The 22,838-nt window shown below is 38.0% G+C and overlaps 1 protein-coding gene across 1 annotated transcript in view; it reads left to right on the top strand.

Moving 5' to 3' along the window:
- The window catches only part of itpr2 (inositol 1,4,5-trisphosphate receptor, type 2), a 106,903-nt gene that overhangs the window by 13,514 nt on the left and 70,551 nt on the right, over nucleotides 1-22,838 (top strand). The window contains exons 3-26 of the mRNA XM_065278869.2: nucleotides 1,312-1,427; nucleotides 1,533-1,619; nucleotides 4,523-4,681; nucleotides 5,362-5,460; nucleotides 5,725-5,808; nucleotides 5,900-6,046; nucleotides 10,244-10,339; nucleotides 11,034-11,078; nucleotides 12,930-13,078; nucleotides 15,511-15,610; nucleotides 15,690-15,853; nucleotides 15,958-16,099; nucleotides 16,190-16,348; nucleotides 16,443-16,615; nucleotides 16,787-16,906; nucleotides 17,048-17,230; nucleotides 17,514-17,765; nucleotides 18,639-18,786; nucleotides 19,001-19,148; nucleotides 19,560-19,747; nucleotides 19,889-20,009; nucleotides 21,696-21,747; nucleotides 21,879-22,047; nucleotides 22,211-22,378. Coding sequence (XP_065134941.2) covers nucleotides 1,312-1,427; nucleotides 1,533-1,619; nucleotides 4,523-4,681; nucleotides 5,362-5,460; nucleotides 5,725-5,808; nucleotides 5,900-6,046; nucleotides 10,244-10,339; nucleotides 11,034-11,078; nucleotides 12,930-13,078; nucleotides 15,511-15,610; nucleotides 15,690-15,853; nucleotides 15,958-16,099; nucleotides 16,190-16,348; nucleotides 16,443-16,615; nucleotides 16,787-16,906; nucleotides 17,048-17,230; nucleotides 17,514-17,765; nucleotides 18,639-18,786; nucleotides 19,001-19,148; nucleotides 19,560-19,747; nucleotides 19,889-20,009; nucleotides 21,696-21,747; nucleotides 21,879-22,047; nucleotides 22,211-22,378 — 3,269 coding nt within the window. The remainder of the gene's footprint in view (nucleotides 1-1,311; nucleotides 1,428-1,532; nucleotides 1,620-4,522; nucleotides 4,682-5,361; nucleotides 5,461-5,724; nucleotides 5,809-5,899; nucleotides 6,047-10,243; nucleotides 10,340-11,033; nucleotides 11,079-12,929; nucleotides 13,079-15,510; nucleotides 15,611-15,689; nucleotides 15,854-15,957; nucleotides 16,100-16,189; nucleotides 16,349-16,442; nucleotides 16,616-16,786; nucleotides 16,907-17,047; nucleotides 17,231-17,513; nucleotides 17,766-18,638; nucleotides 18,787-19,000; nucleotides 19,149-19,559; nucleotides 19,748-19,888; nucleotides 20,010-21,695; nucleotides 21,748-21,878; nucleotides 22,048-22,210; nucleotides 22,379-22,838) is intronic.

The following is a 22,838-nucleotide window of genomic DNA, read 5'->3' as shown; positions in this document are numbered from 1 at the left end:
TATTATCATAATTTTTACTCCACTAAATTTCATAATTTCAAGTTTTTGGTTTATATTAAATATTTAAGTACATAGTAAACATCTAGTAATTTTTTGTACTTAAGTAAAAATTATTTTCGTACTTTTACTCAAGAAAGTAAAAGTACACAATTTTTATGTAATTAGGCATTAAATAAATTTTTATATGCAATATATAATGAATACACAATTAATGTAGAATTGAAAATTTTTTTAGTAAAGAAAAGTAATTTTTTTTCCCAAGACAAACTCTCTGATTAAGCACAGATGCTTGGAAAATGTAACTAAAATACTTAAGTTTTATTCACATCTGCAATTAAAGAGTAAATTTTTTAACATTTGGCAGTTTTGATTAGTACTGAGGTTGATTAACAGATTCATGCAAAAAAAAATTGTCTAAAAACTAGACTTATTTTCTTGGGTCATTTTGCTCATTGAGAAAATACATCTTGATTTAAGAATGTTTTGATATTTCTACTGAAAACAAGACAAAATTAATATTAAGTAAAAAAGTCTTTTTTTTTGCAGTGTAAAGATGTTGTCTGCTGATATAATAAGTTGTTCTTAGTCTTCTCATCATTTTTATTTTCATTATTTTTTACAGGCTGATATAAGTTTTACCTTTCTGATATTTGTCTGACTTTTTAAGAGGTTTTTATCATGGAGAGGATAATGCGATCATTCACCACTGTTATCATAATTTTTTGTCAGAATGTAACCATGTACAGATTAGAATTGTTGTGTTTTTGTATCACTTGCATGAAATGTCCCTTAACCGCATGATTTGGGTTCACAGCGACAGCTTCCAGATGCAAATGCCACACTTAAAATAAACTCCAGACCTTAAACAGGCTTTAAAGGATTTAACAAATAGCCTATACCTGTCCATAAAACAGTTTTTAAGTCATCTGTTAGGTAGTTAGGAGGTAGATTTTAAATGGCTGTAATTCCTAATTCCTAAACCCTTCAGACAATCAGTAAATAAAGCTGAGAGTGTGCAGTTTAAGCCAATATTCATTATATTAATGTAACTGGAATACATTTTGGTAAACAACTAAAATTACTCAATGTGCTTCTGTTCCAATATTTATTTTTGCTTAAGGGATATTTACACAGATATTAGATTTCGCTAAATTAAATAAAAGACTTGTATTTGTTTTTGTTGGTAATGTGTATAGTACAAGACTCAAGAGATATATACATGGAGGAGACCAACTTGCTAATGTTATTTTTATACTGTTTGTAAAAGCGTTATAGTTGTCAAACCCATCACTTTTTCTTTCTGTTCTCCAGATTGTCTCTTCAAGGTTTGTCCCATGAACAGATATTCTGCACAGAGACAGTTCTGGAAAGCAAAACAAGGAAAACATGGGAACAACTCGCAGGGAGACCTCTTTAAGAAACTACAGGTACCCTTACAACACTAGACTTGTGCAAAAATATTTGCCACTTTCAATGTCGCTTATTGTAATTTGTCTTATGAACTACTGTACATTTTCTGTACATCTCTTCAGCATGCAGCAGATTCGGAGCAGAAACAAAATGATACTGAAAACAAGAAATTGCTGGGGGAAGTCGTCAAGTACAGTCGGGTTATACAGGTGTGGCAAACTTCCCTCTCCTCCTTATCAACTAATGAAGAGCTTAGATGCAAAAGCTGCTAAACCTCATAAAATTATATTAACCGAATGCTCTCCGCATGAATTATACATTCATCAAATACACTTCAAATCCACTTAATCCCGGAAATGCTGGTTTGTTGGCAGAATCCGTTAAGAATCTAAAAAAAATCTTGTTTACAAGAAATATAAGAAACCATGTTATACGCACTCAGAGGGTTTTGCATCTGAGCTCTTCAAATGATTTTTCACACATTCGTATGCTTGACATCCAGAATGTTGTTTATTATTTTACACGGTTGCCAAGGCTGTGAGTGTGTCGCTCCAGGGCCGAAAGACCTCGGTTTGTGTGATATGTGGCTCCAGCAGTGATATAAAGAAGGCATTGTCGGGCTGGTCACTTCAAATTACGTTTTCCAGTGAACTTTAACAAAAACCATGGTTTCAATCTTTATTCTTACCCACAGCCCCAAACTGTTTTTTCCTTTCTGGAAGTTGCATAGTGCCATTTCCTAGATGTTTTTTTTTACCTTTTGGCTTACTGATGGTGGTGGTGAATGTAAACTCACATTACCAGACCTTTAAAGGGGACATTTTACAAGACTTTTTAAAGATATAAAATAAATCTTTGGTGTCCCCAGAGTATGTATGTGAAGTTCAAGCACAAATTATCATATAGATAATTTATTATAGCATGTTAAAATTGCCACTTTGTAGGTGCAGGTTCAAAAATGTGCAGTGTTTGGATTTGTCCTTTTAAAGGTGACATAGAATGATTGAACTGGGTATTTATCCTTGTTCTGTGATGTGACATGTAGACAAAATTTTTTTTGTTTGGGTCTGTAATGTCTTAGAAGCTTCCTAAAAACCTCTCTCAGATAGCTCTATTAGGGTGGGGGATTTTAAACAAGTGGTTTTGCACCTATTTGGCTCCCCCTACTGGCTTAACTTGCAATCTCATTACTGATTGGCTGACTTTGCTGCCACTCAAAAAATATAGCCAATTATTTTAAAGTGGAGGAGCAGTTAGACTGTGATGTCATAAGCATTAGTTTTTCAGATTAGGCCGTTTTCTGGCTAACATTTCTAAAAGAGGAATTTCTATGAGACTCAGATGTTTAGCATGTCTAGCACTTTTTGTTTGTTTGTGAATGCGGGTAGACTAACATTATTCAACAAAGACAAGGTGAAAATGGTTTTTCATTCTCTGTCCCCTTTAAAATGCAAATGAGTTGATCTCTGCACTAAATGGCAGTGCCTTGGTAGGATAGTGCAGATTAAGGAGCGGTATTATCCCCTTCTGACATCACAAGGGGAGCCAAATTTCAATGATATATTTTTTCCCATGCTTGCAGAGAATATTTTACCAAAACAAAGTTACTAGGTTGTTCTGTTTCACATTTTCAAGGTTGATAGAAGCACTGGGGACCCAAGTATAGCACTAAAAGGGGACATATCATGAAAATCTGACCTTTTCCAGGTTTAAGTGCTATAAATGCTTCTATCAACCTAGAAAATGTGAAAAAGATCAACCCAGTAACTTAGTTTTGGTTAACCATTCTCTGCAAGCATGTGGAAAAATAGGTCATTGAAATTTGGCTCCCCTTGTGATGTCAGAAGGGGATCTTATTATAGTAATAATCTGTAATTAATCTGCACTATCCAACCACGGCATTGCCGTTTAGTGCAGTTATCAGCTAATTTGCATTTAAAAGGACAAACCCAAAATGGCAAATTTTTTGCTCATACCTAAAAAATGGCAATTTCAACATGTTATAATAAATTATCTATGTGATATTTTTAGCTAGAACTTCATAGATTTATTTTACATCTTAAAAAAGTGTCTTGTTAAATGTCCCCTTAAATTGGGGACAATTTCTCAAAAAAGTCTCATAATCTTATTATAAGATTTAAACAACAGTTTGATTTCATTCATTGATTTTACTTTAAAGGGGCCATGGCATGAAAATCAGACTTTTTCCATGTTTAAGTGCTATTATTGGGTCCCTAGTGCTGCTATCAACCTAGAAAATTTGAAAAAGATCAACCCAGTAACTTAGTTTTGGTAAACCATTCTCTACAAGCACATGAAAAAATAGGTTATTGAAATTTGGCTCTCCTTATGATGTCATAAGGAGCTCTTATTATAATAAAACCACCCTTAATCCAACCACAGCACTGCCATTAAGTACAGAGAGAAAATAATTCACAGAACAATTGAGTTTCAATTTCAACAAACCACCATCATTGTGATCAGTGTTTGCACTTCATCCGCTCATGTGCATTTTAAAGGACACACCCAAAACGGCACATTTTTGCACACACCTACAAAGTGACAATTTTAACATGCTATAATAAATAATTTATATGGTATTTTAAGCTAAAACTTCACATATGTGCTCTGGGGACACCAAAGATTTGACATCTTAAAGAAGTCCTGTGACATGGCCCCTTTAATCTTTAACCTTGTGCATTAAAGATACAATATAAAAGATATAAAGGTTATATTTTCATAGAATGGTCTTTACATTATGTTGGATGATTTTATGAAGAAAAGAGTAAATAAAATGACTTGAGCTTGGTTTTCACAAGCAAGGTAACATATAGCCTGGTCCACATTTATGCATATTCTGGTCAAGGTTCTCCCACCTTAGCTGCTTTAGCGACATTTAATTAATAAATAATAACCAATTTTTATTATTTACATCATACTTAGTTTGTAAATTTGAAGATACAACACAGGGAAAGTGGAATATACAGGTGCCATTAACCCAGCAAACCATGGCAAACAGCCTTGGCATATAACCTGTTATTCCCTCTTTGTCTTTTTAAACAAATTTCAATTTGTGTGATATTTTTGACACATCATCCTTTTCAAATTTCAGCTTCTTCATATAAAGAGTAATAAATACCTGACGGTGAATAAGCGGCTGCCGGCCCTGCTGGAGAAAAATGCCATGCGTGTATCTCTTGACCCCTCAGGAAACGAGGGCTCCTGGTTCTACATCCAACCTTTCTGGAAGCTACGGAGTGAAGGAGACAATGTATGTATCCATCCACTAATGCTAAAAGTGCAACAGGGTTAAAGGGGGAAGCAGTCAGTGATTTTCATCATGACCTCTTAACATCATTGTAATGTTAACGCATTTGGTCCTTTCTCTCGTTTTCATCTCAGCTACCAAGCTTGCGAAGGTATATAACTTGTTGGAGCATGCAGTGTGTTTTGCCACAGAGATGATAATGCAGCATGTTAACATGCATGTTTCATGCAACTCTTAACAGACTGATTCACAGTTGTTACTGTCTTGGTATTTTTAGTGCGAAGTGTTATAGTTCAAATAAGTATGGCCTGAGGTCTATTGTCATGTTTATTTTGGAAAGCATATATAAAGAGAGCATTATAGAAATGACACATTAACTTCTTTTCATCACTGTATCATTTTACATTTCTTCACTCGGCATGCAATGAATTCACTAGTTTTAACAATATCTGCAGTGTGTATAGTAGGATAAGGACTGTATTGGGCTGAATAATTATTTTGCGCTTTTGTTTTATCTCCAGGGAGTTGTTTAAACTAGATTTTTACTATGGTACAGTATAATGTTTCACTAGTTTACAGTCTATGCATGTCACAAGATGTAATGTCACCTTTGTGTCACAACTTCTCATATAAGATGTATCTGTAAGCATGCAGAATGAATATTTCTTTTTCCTTATGTGTAGGTGGTGGTTGGAGATAAAGTAGTCTTGATGCCGGTCAATGCAGGACAGCCTCTCCATGCCAGCAACATTGAACTTCTGGATAACCATGGCTGCAAGGAGGTCAGACACCAGCCTTATTCTCAGTATTGCTCTTAAAACCACAGAGAGCAGGTCAAACATCTTGTTCCTGTATCTTAAAGGTGCCATAGGTGCCATGGGTTTGATTCCCAATGAATGCTTGTTGCCCACACAAGATTATCAGTATCAAGCAACATACAATTATAAACATTTATACATCAGTAATAGAAATAAAAGGCAATCTATTTTTTTTATCAATAAAATAATAAAGCTTGTCGTGTGTGTTTTATCTTTATGGTCTACCAGGTGAACGCTTTGAACTGCAACACCAGTTGGAAGGTCACTCTCTTTATGAAATTTAGTGAATACAGAGAGGATGTCTTAAAAGGGGTGAGTTGTTTTGTTATCGCAGGGATGATCAATATGTATTTGATATTGGCTGGTGTTTATTGGTCCCTCTGATTATATGCGACTCATTCAGGGAGATGTGGTGCGGTTGTTTCATGCTGAACAAGAAAAGTTTTTAACCTGTGATGAATACAAGAAACAGCAGTATGTTTTCCTACGAGCTACTCTCCGCCAGTCAGCCACCTCTGCAACCAGCTCAAAGGCACTCTGGGAAGTGGAGGTAAAGTTTGAAATAAAGATGGAAAAATTTGACCCTATTTGTGTAGTCTTATAATCAAATTAAGAGATTATGAGCATTAAAGTTTGATTTGAAAAATGTATTTCTATCTTACACACCAGTAAATGGGTGATTCTCACGAAAACTTTTTTTTGTTTTAAAAATGTCAAGCATGGAAATATAAAAATTGCTTAAATTTACTTTTTTTCCATCCAGACATTGAAAAACAAAGTCTGGAGTAAATGGGAACATTAATTTAAACACTTTTACTTATCATTTAACACTTTTTGTAACATAATTTAAAAAATTAGTCCTAAAAAAACATCAACACTGACATATTTTCAAAATGACATGACAAACCTGAAAGAACATAATTTGGAGATTCTGCACATGCATTTAAAATCAAAGTATTATGCTTCTATTAATTAAATTAACATTTAATAAGCATGCATCTGTTGCGGTAATGATAATCAAAATGTCGTGTAAGCATTCTGACAAGACAATATTTCAAATTAACTGTAAAAAAATGATCTTACCTGGTAGCCATCTTGAAGTAACTGGTCCATGTGCTTGGTCACTCAAAATCAAACTTTATTAAAATTCTGTATGTGTGCTTAAACTGTTCTCAAAAAGTGTTGCGGAGGATGAGAACATCAGGCATGGACACATCATTTTCCAAATTTTTCTTCATTATTATTATACATGAATATTCAGGAAATATTTTTTCTGTCATCTAAAGTAGTCTAGAAAAACATCCATTTATTTTTTTTCTAAATATTTTTGTGTTAATTTGATTAAATTACAACATAATGCATGTTCAAACACAGCCGGACACATTGCTGTAATGAGAATTTCAGCAGAAAATTAGATAAAATTGACAAATTATAAATTCTTATGTTGAAATCACACATTGTGCAAGGTAGAACACAGTATTGTGTTAATTCTGATGCTTTTTTATTACTATATTACACATTTTATAGCTAAAATCATTAGTGCTGTGGTGTTTCAAAGGTTTCGTGAGAATCACCCAAATACAAAAATACCCTGTTCACTTACGCAACTTTTCTGACTTTTTACCAGTAAAATATTCACACATCAGTACCAAATACCGTAAACTCTGTCAAAAAGCATAAGTTTCCTCTAAACTGGTTGTATTTGTAAACAATGGTGGGTTTTGGTTTTAAACATGTGGTTTGTTGTTTTCACTTCTGTGACAATGCTGACAGTTGTGTAGTTGCAAATTTTTTTTTTGATGACTTCAAACAGAACCGTCAGTCTAAAGAGTCGCAACCTTTGTCTAAAGCAGCAGTAATGATTACACATTAGGCTTCACGGAGGATGTGCGCAGGAAGTGGGCAATGAATGTACACACACGTGGCATCTGTCTGCGGGGTGCTCTGCTGTCACTCTGTCCGGTGTGTGTTATCTGTAATGGCCTTAATTGCTCAGAGGTCAAGAAAACAACAGTATATCACACACAAAAAAGACTTCAGCAGGGTTTGCAAAGACTGGGTCACAAATGATAATGCTTATAAATGTATGAATGTCATTACATTAGGCCATGATGCACTCTGTTCCTGTTGCTCAGTTGGTCTACCATAGAGTGCCGCAGGGATGACGTATTTTTAGGCCAACCCGGAAGGTAACGGGACACTGGTTCCCTGGCTAAAAAGCCCATTTATTTTTCCTATAGACCTTTGATTATCCCAAAAAGTGAGCTCTGTGTTTAACAAAAGTTTGCCACTTATATGTTTTGTCCAAGTTAATCTCCACAGATATAAACAAATGTCATGAAATGAAACTTGTAAGCATCAAACTTTTGCTACACAAAGAGCTTATTTTTTTGCAATAGTCCAAAAGTCTATGGGAAAAAAATGAATGGGGTTTTTAGCGAGGGAACCAGTGTCCCGCTAACTTCCATGTGATGCCTACAAAAAGACATCATCACTGTGGTACTTTATTTTGTTAGCAGCACAAAAGTTCCTGTATAGCTCAGTGGTAGAGCATTGCGTTTGTAGCGCAAAAGGTCATGGGTTCAAACCCAGGGAACACAAATACTGATAAAAATGTATAGCTTTTACGACTATAAGTCGCTTTGGATAAAAGCATCTGCCAAATTCATAAATATATATAAATATAAAAGTTCAATCCACTGTAATTCACTTTGGATAAAGCATCTGGGAAATGCATACGTGTAAATAAGCTTATATACATTTTGGAGCCATTGCATATTTAAGTCAATTTTTTTCTCATCAGATCTTTTAAAAATACTTTTTTCTAACTAACTGTATGGTCTAGGACAAGGCTTCCCAAACCTTTCAGCCCATGACCCCTAAAATAACGGTACCAGCGATTCGCGACCCCAGTCTTTAGAGGTGGTTAAAGTATACAAACATTGTGGGCGACAAAGCGCACTAATAGGCATATGCAAATACAAGCATAATGACAACACAAAAAAACACAATATCAATAAGACTGCAATAACATTCTTTTATATTAATTTACATGTTTCTTTCCATTTCAACATTAATCTCACCTAATGAGATGGGTAGGCACAATACATGGAGCACAGCAAGACTATTCTTGTTACAGTCGCACGCAACGGTGCACACAAACTAATAGGCGAACTGTATCTGACGAATACAAGCAGATTGGCTGAGTTTGATTTATCTGTGGACTCTAATTGTAAAACTGGCCTTTCTGAAAGCACGAATGGTGCTTTGTGTGCATCTAGCGGTTCACGCGAATTTGCGGCTGACGCCCGAGTTGAAAAATTTGAACTTTGGCGGAATTTCGCGCCGCGTTAACCAATCAGGAGCCTGCTTGCTGCTGTGGTGGCAGCCCCGCCCGGAGTCACTCACTCAACCAAGGCTTGATATTGTCCATAAGCAGACACCCGGAGCTATACGACACAAGTTCTTATTTCTATAGAGGAGACAGGAATAAAAAGGACCTCGCTTGGAAGAGTGTCAGTGAGGACATTGGGCAACCTGGTAATTGTAATACACACTTCACTTTTGAGTTCACGTGACGTTTATCGCCCCGTGTCGTTTATTTTCCCCATAGTAAGGTTACCAAATACAAACTGGTAACTCTCGATAAATGCACAATCAACATCAGTCATTTTGCAAACAGACAACCGCATAGCACTTGCCCCTCCCACAAGAAGCGGAATTTGCCTCTGACGCGCGTCAAATGCTTGCTTTTTCCGCGCGTCTACTTCGCTCTACACGCGCGAATGCATCCAAATTATTCAAGCGGCAAACCACGCGCGGTAGACGCGATTTTGACGCCCAAACCGCGTTTGGTGTAAACTCAGCATTAGAAGCTTCCTTAAAACCTCTCTCAGATAGCTCTATTAGGGTGGGGGATTTTTAACAAGTGGTTATGCACCTATTTGGCTCCCCCTACAGGCTTAACTTGCAATCTCATTACTGATTGGCTGACTTTGCTGCCACTCAAAAAATGTAACCAATTATTTTAAAGTGGAGGGGCAATGAGATGCCTTTGATGTCATAAGCATCAGTTTTTCAGATTGGGCCGTTTTCTGGCTGACATTTCTAAAAGAGGAATTTCTATGAGACTGAGATGTTTAGCTTGTCTAGCACTTTTTGTATGTTCGTAAATGCGGGTAGACTACCATTATTCAACAAAGACAAGGTAAAAATTTATTTTCATTCTCTGTCCCCTTTAAACGACGTTTAATTTCAACAAAAATAATAGCATAAACGTAAAGCATAAAAATGACCTAGGCACACATGTCAGAATATTTATATTTATTTATAATAACGTGGTGCTGTAAACTGATCTGCTGGAAATTATGTCGTAATTACCCTAGGGGTCACGATTGAGGGTAATGTAAAAAGGCTGATGGCATTATTTTTTATTAAACTGTTATGTTGTATCTGTAGTTACAATTATGAATAAAAAAATGCTATTTGTAATTGTTAAAAAAATTGACTTCTAAAAAAAATCTTGCGAACCCCCGACTGTCTCGCGACCCCAATGGGGGTCTCGACCCCTACTTTGGGAACCACTGGTCTGGAACATACAAAATACAGTATGTAAAAACAAAACATGACTGCATTGTTAGAAAATGTATTGTTTAAAGTATCAAATAAAATTTTGGACGTTTTTGCCAGTGTCGCTATGTTAAATCCTATGAAGTTCAGGTTTCATATCCTGTGTATTTTTTTTCAGGTGGTGCATTATGACCCATGCAGGGGAGGAGCTGGTCAATGGAACAGTCTGTTTCGCTTTAAACACCTCGCCACAGGACGCTATCTTGCAGCAGAGGTACACGTTACATCTTTTTGGGTTCTCCCCTAACGGTATACACGCTTCCTCTTCCTCCGTATACCATTTTTGACACACTGTGGTATGTGTGAATGCCTGTGGTTTACTGTACGTTAATTTGCATGCAGCACATGAAGTCTCCGAGCAGTAGTATTTCCTCAAGAAAACCCATGAGCATGTCACTCAAATGGTTTGGCTAGAATATCGTGTGCAGATATTTTAATATGAGCTAAAACATTTCTCAGAGCTGGACTGTCCACATTCATTTTGGGTTGGTGTTCCTGTAGCTCATTGGTAGAGCTTTGTATTAGCAGATCAAAAGTTCTGGGTTCGATTCAGAAGGAGCACTCGCACACAAATGGAAATGGAAATTGCTTTGGATAAAAGCATCTGCCAAACATTTTACATTACTTTTTTTTTTTTTGCTGTTTAAATATTTAACACTCAAATGCAACACATTTTTCCTTTGGGGTGGATAATGTAAAGTGTTGATGTGCTGTAATAATGTGATTTGTAAAAGGTAGAAAATGGCCTGCAGGGGGCAGTGTCCTCAATCTTATTGTCACAGTTACAGTGGTCCACTGTGCACTGCACAAACAGAGGGGTGATTGTCTGTGAAACAAATACTAAAAGAACCAGCCTGTGTGTATGTGTGCCTTAGGAGTTTTACAAACACTTTTTTACTCTGTTTCAGGTAAATCCGGATTTTAAAGATGATAGCATCGAATCCAAACCTGAGGTGAGTCAGCGCTCACTTCCCAGACTACCATAAAGAGTCATAAAATAAAACCTACGCCAGCCTCGAAGGACTAGATTGTAGAAGTACAGTAGGCTTCCTCTTCTGAAGTAAACAGAGGCGGCTAGACAGCACTGCGTCTCAGCGCTCAACTCTTCTGCACAACTTCACTATTACGTAATGCTTTCCCCCTCCCCTCCTTCTCTCTTTCTCTCATTTTCTCGCTACAACAGACAGACTTGCACATCTCCTGTCCTCCACCTCTCTCTGGGGACTTTTTTCTCGAGTCTGTATCTCTCGCTGCACCTTTCCGCTGTATTAGCATTCCGCTTCGACAGCCTCACAGGCGCTTGTGCACGCAGAGGGGGCTCCTTACATAATGTCTGAATCTGGGGGTGCCCCGTGAGAGCAAGCAGACGTGCTGTCTGCATCGATGCAAGAGTGAGTCAGAAGAGCTGCAGAAAGAGTCAGAGCTGAGGAGAATTTATAATGCAGGGCTCCAAATAGCCCTCCTTCAAAAAGCTCTGGTGAAAACAGTCTGTACCACAGATGCAGCCCTGAATAATATACTCACTGTAGATGACCTCTGGGTTTTTTCAGTGAACATTTTCAGGGCTGTGGCCAATTTCGAATTGTTCTGTGTTCAATTGTATCTGCGTCTGTGACTTATGAAAAGTAATTTGTAAGGGGCGGTATCCCGGACAGGGATTAGACTAGTCCTAGATTTAAATAAATGTACAGTAATGCAGGGTTCACACCAGACACGGTAGAGGCAGCAAGCGCACGTGATTTACATGTTAAGTCAATGCAATGATGCAATTAGGCATCCTGCGGGGCGGTGTAATGGTGGATTGAGCGTTGCCGCAGGAAACGCGCAAGTTGAAAAATCAGAACTTCTGCGGATTTCCGCGCCGCGTTAACCAATCAGGACCTTGCTGTAGTAGTGACATGTTTCCGGAAACAAGCGGAGTCTCAGCGGAGTCACAGAAGCCCCTCCCATGATGCGAATTTTCGCGTGAGCTCAAATGTTCAAGCGGCCAACAACACGCGAATAGCGTGTTTTTGCCGCCACTACCGCGGCTGGTGAGAATGCACCATAAGAGCTGTCCAAACTGAAAACAACTTGCTCTGACATATCTTAAATTACTTTGTACCATGGGGCTGTTGAATGCTTTATTCTGATTGGTTGAGAAATGTTCCATGGGTGTTGATTATTTTTCTGTGAACCGCACACCTAACCTGTCAAATGTCTTAAAAATAGGCACCAGAGCGATGTTTGTGGTAACCTTGGTTTAAGAGGAATAATTGACTCCGGTCCTTTGAATTATTCGAAATTAATGCACACCCGCGGTGTAAAGGCACTCTGCTTCATGTCGTGCCACAGTACCACCTTGGGTGAGCATTATTTTCTTATAATTCAACGGCCCGGTATCAATTGTTCCTTACTTAGTGCCCTTTGTTTTGCCTCAAAATGCACACAAGTAATGTTTTAGTAAGGCATGTTTGTTAAAACTAGTTTTATTTCCTAATTAAACTAATACCTAGTCCTGGTTTAAACTAATACCTGTCCGCGAAACCACCCCTAAATGTACTGATACTGCACCAAGACATACTATACTAGACATGTTCATCCGCCTAGAAAAGTAGTCCCAACTTAACTAATTATCACTGCAGTTGGATCAGTTTGCAGTCTCTCAACCTCATTACGCATGACCTGTTTTTATTGTAAATAAGAAAGCTAACAAATAACACAAGCTCATAAAAAATGAAACAATGTTATTGCTATTACCATTATTTCTTGCATGTTAGGACTCTATACACTAATATGACCTTTCCCCTCTGTATGAATCCTAGGTGGAAACAGACACCTTGTACTCAAAGAAGAAGTGGCATGCTGAAAAGATCCCCTACATCCTTGTTGCGGTGCCCCATGGTAATGACATCGCCTCTCTCTTTGAACTGGATGCCACTACCTTACAAAGAGCTGACTGCCTGGTGCCCAGGTTAGTGCATGTGCAAAAATAACCTTTTATACATAAAAACCAGCAGAAGCTGGTTTCTCCTTTAGCAGAAGCTTTTATTCAAAGCTACTCACATTTGGGAAATGCTGAAAACGATGCAGATTTTCAAGTATTGTATAAAATAAGTTAAAGCTAGTACGTAGATGTTGGTCTGAAGTAGTCTCAGCTTCAGACATCACGCACACGGATTAATAGCTGAACAACACAAAGCTGTCTGATCAAAGAAGAATGCTGTCGTGTTTACATTGATAATTCAAGATCGGACGCTGTATTCCTATAAACAAGTAGGGCTCACAGCATAAACTGATAAACCTTGTTGTTGCAAACTTTTGAGACTCTGGTGAATGCAAACAGTCTGTTACTTTGAGACATATCCACACCCCTAAATATGATGTGGCACAAAATGAAAAGTGATTGATTTGATTGCTTTACCTGTCAGTCATATGGTCTCTTGGGCAGTCCTTGGCCATTTAAATGGCCATGATTTCTAGACCGTCTGCCATCAGTCTAATGGGGCATACACACCAAATGCGCGTTAAACTATTTGCGCAAGTAGATTACGTTTGAAGTCAATGCAAAGACGCGATCAAACGTGTCCTTGCGCAGCGTGATTGCTTTGAAAACACGCGCTATTCGCCCTTAAATGCGGAAACACAAAGTTAAATCCCTAGAGCGAGCAACGCGTTGCTACGTGTTTGGTGTATACGTAGCATAAGGGTCTGGGTACACAAAACTAGGTGTGGGGTAGTAAAAAGTAGATTTTTTAATAATGGTTTAGAAGGGAATCTTAAAGTCCCACCGTGGGGAAAATTAAGTTTTTATATTGTTGTTTACATGTCTATGTGGTGTTTTAATGTGTTAAAGGCGGGGTGCATGATCTCTGAAAGCAAGTGTTAACATTTGAAATCACCTAAACAAACACGCCTCTACCCCAATAGAATCTAGACCTTCTTTTAATAGACCCGCCCCACACATACGTCACCCAAGCAACAATGTTGGTTGGTAGACACGCCCCTTACTGCTGATTGGCTACAAGTGTGTTTTGGTACTCTGCCTGACTTCCTTTTCCAAAGTGTTGTGTAAAACCGAATTTAGCAGTTATGTGTCTGAAACTGCCGAATGTCGCATCTATTTACATGTAGATGTTTGGTTGAGTAGAGGTGGGAACTAATTTGCATATTCATTGATCCGCGTATACTAAATGAGGCAAGGGTGTATTCAAGCTGTTTTAAAGCATGAAGATATTACTGTGAGAGGTTAAACTTATATATGCTATTATGATGCGCAAAGATGCGTCTTAAATGATACAATTCTTAACTACAGGGAGACGTTAATGGTTGTAAAACAAGTATTAACAATGGGTTCAAGTGCTCACAGAACCTTTTATAATCAGCCATTTTGATTTTTAAAATGTACTTATGAGACCATCAGTCCAGGCTGCTCTTTTTAAGTCTCCTTGATGTGCAATCGATATGATAGGAATCATTAAGCCTTGTACTAAATGACACCCTCAGTCTTTAATGGCCTACTTCAAGTCTACACTGTGGTGAGAAAATCGCATAGATCGTTATGACACCTAGACATTTGGAAAAAGCTATAAGGGAACAGATAATGGAATAGATGTGTATAATGCCTTTTTAAGGTGTAATTTCTCATTGGTCAACAGATGCTTAAATCAGTGTGCATTAGATTAACAGTTATTCTACTTTTGGTGACAGTGATGGATTGGCACATTTGCATGTCCTTCTGTCCTTTGCGTTTTTAATTAGTGGTCGTACACAACAAAATACCTTATAAGATTTCCAAAATGGCCATAAACATGAGGATAAAAAATCCTAGATTTAACCGTTTTGCTCCTGTAGTGTGTGGTGTGCAATGATGTGTCAAAGACAGCACAACACACAAACAGATCCTTGACTGTGAACACAGGAAATCTTGCAAAATCTTCAAAATAACTTCAAAATAAGCATGGCGGACGATATTCATGAAAAAGTTTCAATGATAGTGTTCGGAATGATTTTTACAGAAAATTCATGAATAAAATAAAACGGTTTGGGTGAAGACGTGGAGACAGCGGGAACATGGTCGGTACAAGTTCACTTTGTATCAACTTCACTTGTGCTGCGACATGACTGCTTCCATCTTCCATCATCTCGCTTTCTGATATTGGATATTGTTTCGTTTCACGTGATAATCCCCCACACATCAGGAATTCTGATCGTAAATATTCACGGGGGCACCACGTTGGAGACCCCTGGTGTACAGCCTTCCAAATCAAAAAATAGTGGCCTAATCTGGTGGACTCTAAACAATCAAGACCATGATGACACAACAAGGCCACATCTACTGATTTGAGCCGGAGCCTAAACAAAAAGGTGTCCAACTGAAAAAGTTCCTATAATTTTCTTTCCTAGGAACTCATATGTGAGACTCAGAAACTTGTGCACAAACACCTGGGTGACCAGCACCAGCATTTACATCGATGGCGAGGAGGAATCACCTGTTATGCTCAAGGTCAGCTAATGTACTCTAAACTTTTCTTATTTGAATATATTGTTTTATATGGAAAGCTCATATAGTTCTGCTTAAACAGATTGGCACGTGTCAGATGAAAGAGGATAAGGAAGCGTTCTCCATCAATTCTGTCCCCCTGTCAGAAGTCAGAGACCTGGACTTTGCTAACGATGCCAAAAAGGTTCTCGAGTCGTTCGTGCATTCATTGAAGAACAGCAGTTTCCCACTAACAAATGAACGGAGGTATGGATCATGTTGAGTGGAGGTCATATATTTCTGTATATTTCATCAGTATGGCTTTGGATTTTTATTTTATCATCTCTTTTTGTGTGTGTGTGTGTTATTAGATTTACCACTAAGCTTTTGGAGGATCTGGTCTTCTTTGTGTGTGAGGTGCCGAACAACGGGCAGGACGTACTCTCTGTGGTCATGTCCAACCCCAACAGAGAAAGACAGAAACTCATGAGGGAGCAGAACATCCTTGCACAGGTTTGCTTAAATTAGCAGCAATGTTTAATGCTTAATGCAGTCACCAGCTTGACTTGTTTCTTTAGGAAGTCTCTTTTTGTATGCTTGCAGATCTTTGGCATCTTGAAAGCCCCAAGTGCTGACAACAAGGATTCACCCATGCCGAAGCTTGAAGATCTGGGGGATCAGCGCAATGCTCCATTTAAGTACATGCTACAGTTGTGTTACAGAATCCTGCGCCATTCCCAACAAGACTATCGGAAAAATCAGGCAAGCAATATATGCATAAATCTTCCCAGTTCAGTCTGGTAATCAACCCCCTTAGCCATACAACTTATGCTTGTGATCGTCGTCTTACTTACAGGAATACATAGCCAAAAATTTTTCCATCATGCAAGGTCAGATAGGTTATGAGATCCTGGCAGAAGACACAATCACCGCTCTGCTGCACAACAACCGCAAACTGTTGGAGAAGCACATCACCGCACATGAGATTGAGACTTTCGTCAAACTTCTCCGCAGGAACCGAGAGCCCAGGTCTGATCCACAGATGCCAACATCCAGTTAAATTAGAATGGTTGCAAGGGTAGACATTAAAAGTTCCCACACCATTTCTGATGTAAAAATATTGATTCTTTAAGTTTACATTCACACATCATCTTGTGTTTGATAAGCGTAACCCATGGACATCTCTTATGCATTTCCCAGGTTTCTAGATTATTTGTCTGACCTGTGTGTCTCCAACAAAACGGCTATTCCTGTCACTCAGGAACTGATCTGCAAATACATGCTGAGCTCCGCCAACGCAGACATCCTCATCCAGACAAAGTGAGAGCTGCTTTCTACCATCTCATGAGTTTATAGCTATGTTAAAATGACTCTTGAGTTACAATATGAACACTGCATACAGCTAGTTTTATGTCATTTTTCATTGATGGCAAGATATTTGAAGATTGTGTGTGTTTTTAGGCTAATCCAACACATAGACAGCTCTCTAGAGTCATCTTTGGCCCAAGAGGATGGTGATGATGAAGAGGTATGGCTGTACTGGATCGATAGCAACAAAGAGCCACATGGGAAGACTATTCGCCACCTGGCTCAGGATGCTAAGGATGGAAATAAGGTGGATATTGACATCATCACGTACTACAGGTGAGTGATGAGCATCATATACTGTCATGTATGTCAACATGTAATAGATCAATGACCTGATAAAAGTGACCCAGTCTGTGAAAACCCAGCTAAAGTAATTGTTCACATTGAAGAACAACAATATTTCCATGAATTCCATGTAGGTTTAGTTATTATTCCAAGATGATTCTTTAAAGGAGTCTTGAAAATCCCTAAAGGAGGAAGGTTATTATATAAATATATGCAGTATAATAATATCAACATTTATTTAGCCTTGTAACATACTTTGTCTGTTTTCCTGCAGGTGTCAACTTAATCTCTTTGCTAAAATGTGCCTGGACCGGCAGTATCTCGCTATCAATCAGATATCCACACAGCTGCCTGTGGATCTCATCCTGCGCTGCATGTTTGACGACTGCATACCCTACAACCTTCGCGCCTCCTTTTGTCGTCTGATGCTGCACATGCATGTGGACCGGGACCCACAGGAGCCCGTGGCGACCGTTCGATACGCACGTCTCTGGACCGAAATACCCTCCAAAATCTCTGTTAATGAGTAAGAGTGGCGACGATATTACAAACTTACCATAATTTTCCAAACACCGTGGTTTGAAATCTTTGGTCTTGAGTCTGCGCAGTAGCGATTTCGGGACCAGTCCTGCGCAGTAGTGACCAGGAAGTAAAGCCGCGAAATCAAGGCCCCGCCCTCGCTCTCGCAGAATGCCCATATCTCAGCTGTCAATCATGACGTGACACCACCGTTTCTATAGCATTACATAATTAACCAAAAACAAACTTTTTTTAAAAACAAACACTTGAATTTACATCAGCGTGATTAAAACTACAGTAAATGACAGAAACCAGCTTCGAAAAATAGATAATTGAAGTTTAATTAAATTGTTTAGTTGGTCTCAAGTCCCATTGAATAACATGGGGGAGGCGGGGTTTATGACCTATACTTTTTCAGGGCTTTTGCCGAACGCTTTGTTAACATCATGATGATGCACAGTTCACGTATGCATTGTGTGAAACCGGACTTTGCAGTTTTGTGTCTGAAACTGCCAATTTAGCATCTATGTACATATATGTCTATGGCCCAATGTGGTGTGAAAGAGTGGAGGCGGGGACTAATTCGCATATTCATATCTATTGTCTGAGCTGTGCGATTGAGTAGAGGCGGCGTCTAATTCCTATATTCATATCTATGGTCCGAATTGTGCGATTGAGTAGAGGCGGGGCCTAATTAGCATATTCAAAGATCTGCGTATACTAAATGACGCAAGGGTGTAGTTACATTCAAACTGTTTTAAAGCATATATGCTTTAAAGATATGCTATTGTATGCTGAAAGATAACTTATGTTAAATGATAACTATATCGACTACAGGGGGACTTTAACTAATTTTGTGTTGTTTGAATTGTTTATACAGGTATGAATACGAGTTTAAAGACACAACAAGAGAGGAAATGAAGAGGAAGTTTGCTCCTACGATGAGGTTTGTGGATGAGTATCTTAAAGATGTGGTCAGCCAATCGTACCCATTCGGAGACCGAGAGAAAAACGAGTTGACCCTTGAGGTGAGCGAGTCTTGTTTGGGAACTTATTATTGATGCTAAGCAAAGGCAGTTATGATGACAGGAGGAACCTGGGGCCAGGTTTCGGATTTTCTAAAATGATTATGTAACGTGTCAGGGGGCAGGCCAGATTGGCTGTATCAGCTTTAATGGAATACTAAATGATTTACTCTCATTGAATTTTAATGGCTTCCCTCTCTCTCGCTTTCTGTCTCAGGTGGTCCACCTGGCACGTAATCTGGTCTACTTTGGTTTCTACAGCTTTAGTGAGCTGTTGTACCTCACACGCACCCTGCTGGCCATTCTGGACATTGTCCAGCCCTCTTTCTCATTTTTTTCCAAACTTTGCAAGACTCCTGAGGGAGGTAAGACCCCGAGGCAGAGAGCAGTTTGTTATAGATGTCTGTTTATTCCATGGGGTCTCAAAACACTGTTGCAAAATCTAGTGAGCTCCATACATACAGTAAGAAGCTGCCTTGCAAGCTAGTATTCGGATTGCTTAACACGAGCAACTCCACATACTACGGAAATACAGTAGCAATGTAAAAAAAGTGCATTTCAAATCATAATTCTCTCACTGTAAGATGGGATGCTGGTCTATAATAAAAAAAGATATTTAAGAAGGAGCATTAAAATGCTGCCAAAAAAAGCTTGTTTTGGAAGAGAGCAAAATAGTGTGCATTTCCTAAGAGCAAGTAAAGCTGTTTGCTTTGTGCTTTTGGATTTAGTCTTTAAAAAAACAGATTGTACCGCCTGACTTTAAACTGTGTGTGTAGGTAATAATGTCATGCGTACCATCCATGGTGTGGGTGAGATGATGACTCAGATGGTTCTGAGCAGAGGCTCAATAATGCCCCACAGTCTCCCCGATGCTCAGCCAATCCACGGAAAGCAAATCTGTCTCCCTGACAACGAAGACGTCATGGTTATGGACACCAAGCTGAGGATTATTGAGATTCTGCAGGTGATGCTCTTATAGATGAATCACACCAACTTGTTGAACTGATGTCAACAGATGAACTATAAACTAAATGTATTGGTTTCACCGCACAAAAAAAGTTTACATGTTGGCTAATGATTATTTTGTCATTTTCTCCTATCATAGTTTATATTGAATGTGCGTCTGGATTACCGCATCACCTACCTGCTGTCCATCTATAAGAAAGAGTTTGGGGATCAGACTTTGGACAGTTCTACCTCAGTGTCAGAAATTCCCATCATGTCTGGTGAGAGTTAAATTATTGACTCTTCAACAAAGTATTTAAAATCACTTTCATCATACAGAGATGTCCCCAAAGCTGCATCCGCATTTATTTGAAAATTTTTCATGTACATTCTTATCTAATTTGGAAAACTGTATATTGTTGGAAAGGTCTAAGAACACAGTTTTTATATATAATTTTGGAGAAAAAAATTGACATAGTGAGGGCATTTTTTTTTAAATCTCAGAGGCATTCCTTTTTATTACATATTTATAACAATAATATCCTGGTCTTTAACTCTTTCCCTGCCAGCGTTTAAAAAAAAGGTGCCAGCCAGGACCAGCATTTTTCATGATTTTCACAAAAGTTTAATGCCTTCCAGAAAATGTTTTTCTTTAAATATATAAACATGCAATATATCAAATAAAAGACATAAATAACAGACCCTCTGCTTTCAAAGAAAAAATCTTTCATCCTACCTTTATTAGTTCTTTTTTATCACCTATCAAATATGGGTCGGTTTCTTCAAAAACACAAAAATTTGAGCAAAGTGATCATTGCATTTTTGTGAAGGACTTTTGATAGAGATCCCATTCAGAGAGATTCTCAAAACATACATGGACGTACAGCTGCTTGCCCCAGGGCAATACTTCGGGGTTTTATAAGTTGCAATTTTTTTTTACCTGGTGGATAATAGTGGTATTGCGGATTGCCAGAAAAACTTGTCATTGGCAGGGAAGCGTTTTCTCTTTATTGACGAGATAACTCATCAACAGCGGTGAAAGAAATAACCTAAAAAGTCTTGACAAACTATATATTGTTGATGAAAATGAAGTTTTCATAATTCAAGGCCATCTGAGTGTAGATATGACAGTGACAGATATTTTTTTACATGTTTACTGACCCCAAAGGAATGCAGATTATTTATTATATATCCATAACACTAATATCCTATTATTAATCTAAAAACCTAAATATCATTGGAAAGCTCTAAGAATGTAGTTTTCATATTTCAAAACCTTTTAGCAGTAGTAATAATGCAATGACCGTAATTTATTAATTTGTGACAAGAGTATGCTGCAAACCAATGACACCTAGTGGCCTTTGTTGGTACAACCACTAAAATTGTGACACAAACCTATTTTTTGTGATTATAACTTGAAAAGTTATATTTTAAAAGTTATAAATTTTGATCAAAGCCAGTTTAGACTAACTTATAAGCATTTCTGGTGTGAAACATTTTAATTTTTATTCTGTTTATAAAATGCATACTTTATTGCATTATTTTTATTTATTTATAATAATAAATAATATTTAAACTGCTATTAAAAATGTATTTAATATTTTCACTATTTTCACCTTAACCCCTTGAGAGCTGATTTTTCAGGTGTTTTAATCAGTGTGCCTTATTTTGATTGGTTGATCTGCATTTTTATTGGTTTGAACCACAAAAACATGAGATGTTCATTCCAGTGGATGCAGGGTCTGAAGGGGTTAAAGTGTCTTCTTTAAAAAGAGACCAAGATTTTGCTTCTAGAGTTATATTAATTTGAAGGTGCACATCACATTTTCAACCTCCCACACACACACACACAATCAAAAAGGCCTGGGCCAGTTAAGAGGTTGGTTAATAAATTAAGTGTTTTCCATCTGTTTTTGTGTGTCTATATGCATGTATGTGTTGTTTAATTGTCTTCTGGCACTTTGCAGAGCCAAACATAGAAGAGATTGCAGAGAAAGCAGAGAATATGTTTTCTGGAAGGTGAAGACATTGTTATCAGTCCTCTCTTTTTTTAACAATTTGCTGCTGTGCATGTAAGACTTCTGTATAATTGCCCTCTGCTAGGATTGCTCTTAATACTCAGTGGGTTTGTTTGGATGTGGGTCTTACAGTGCTAAAGAAAGAAGTCCAGTGGATCTCGACAATGAAGGCGGTCAGACTTTTCTGCGTGTCCTCATTCATCTCATTATGCAGGACTACCCTCCGCTGGTCTCTGGCTCTCTGCAGCTCATCTTCAAACACTTCAGCCAGAGAGCTGAAGTTCTTCAGGCCTTCAAACAGGTCTTGGTTTTATTCATAATAATGCATGGAGACAAGTATAGATCTTGACAGATTAACAGAAACCGATTATGAGAAAAGATCTGTTTACCTCTACTAAATCTTACGTTGAAATAGGAGTCAAACTAAAGACGGGTTTTGAAATAAATGCTGTTTAAATGTGCAGGTCCAATTGGTGGTTTCTGAGCAAGATGTTGAAAACTACAAACAGATTAAGGCAAACCTTGACCAGCTGCGTCTGACGGTGGAGAAGTCCGAGCTGTGGGTTGAGAAGAGCGGGAGTTACGGGAGTGAAGAAATCACAGAGAATCAGACTAAAGAGGGGAATTTAGAGGTGTGGCACTACTGGACGCTTCAAACATACTGCTAGATAATAATTATTTAAAGGAACACTCTACTTTTTTTGAAAATAGGCTCATTTTCCAGCTAAACACTTGATTTTTACCGTTTTGGAATCAATTTAGCCGATCTCTGTGTCTGGTGGTAACACTTTTAGCATAGCTTAGCATAATCCATTGAATCTGATTAGACCATTAGCATCACGCTTAAAAATGACCAAAGAGTTTTGATATTTTTTTATTTAAAACTTGACTCTTCTGTAGTTACATCATGTAAGGTAACTTTCAATAGCAGGGGACTATTTTCGGGCACTGCGTAATATCATTGTGCCTGCTGCAGGCATGGTACGGCAGCAAAGTCCTTGATTATTACACCAAAATGAGAATATAGTTCCCAGCCATATCGGCCTAGAAAATTGCAACTTAATTTTTCCGTCTGTCTTTGTACACAACGTA

The sequence above is a fragment of the Paramisgurnus dabryanus genome, chromosome 9, assembly GCF_030506205.2.
Source record: "Paramisgurnus dabryanus chromosome 9, PD_genome_1.1, whole genome shotgun sequence".
Taxonomy (NCBI): domain Eukaryota; kingdom Metazoa; phylum Chordata; class Actinopteri; order Cypriniformes; family Cobitidae; genus Paramisgurnus; species Paramisgurnus dabryanus.
This window is presented reverse-complemented; position numbering and strand designations above follow the sequence as displayed.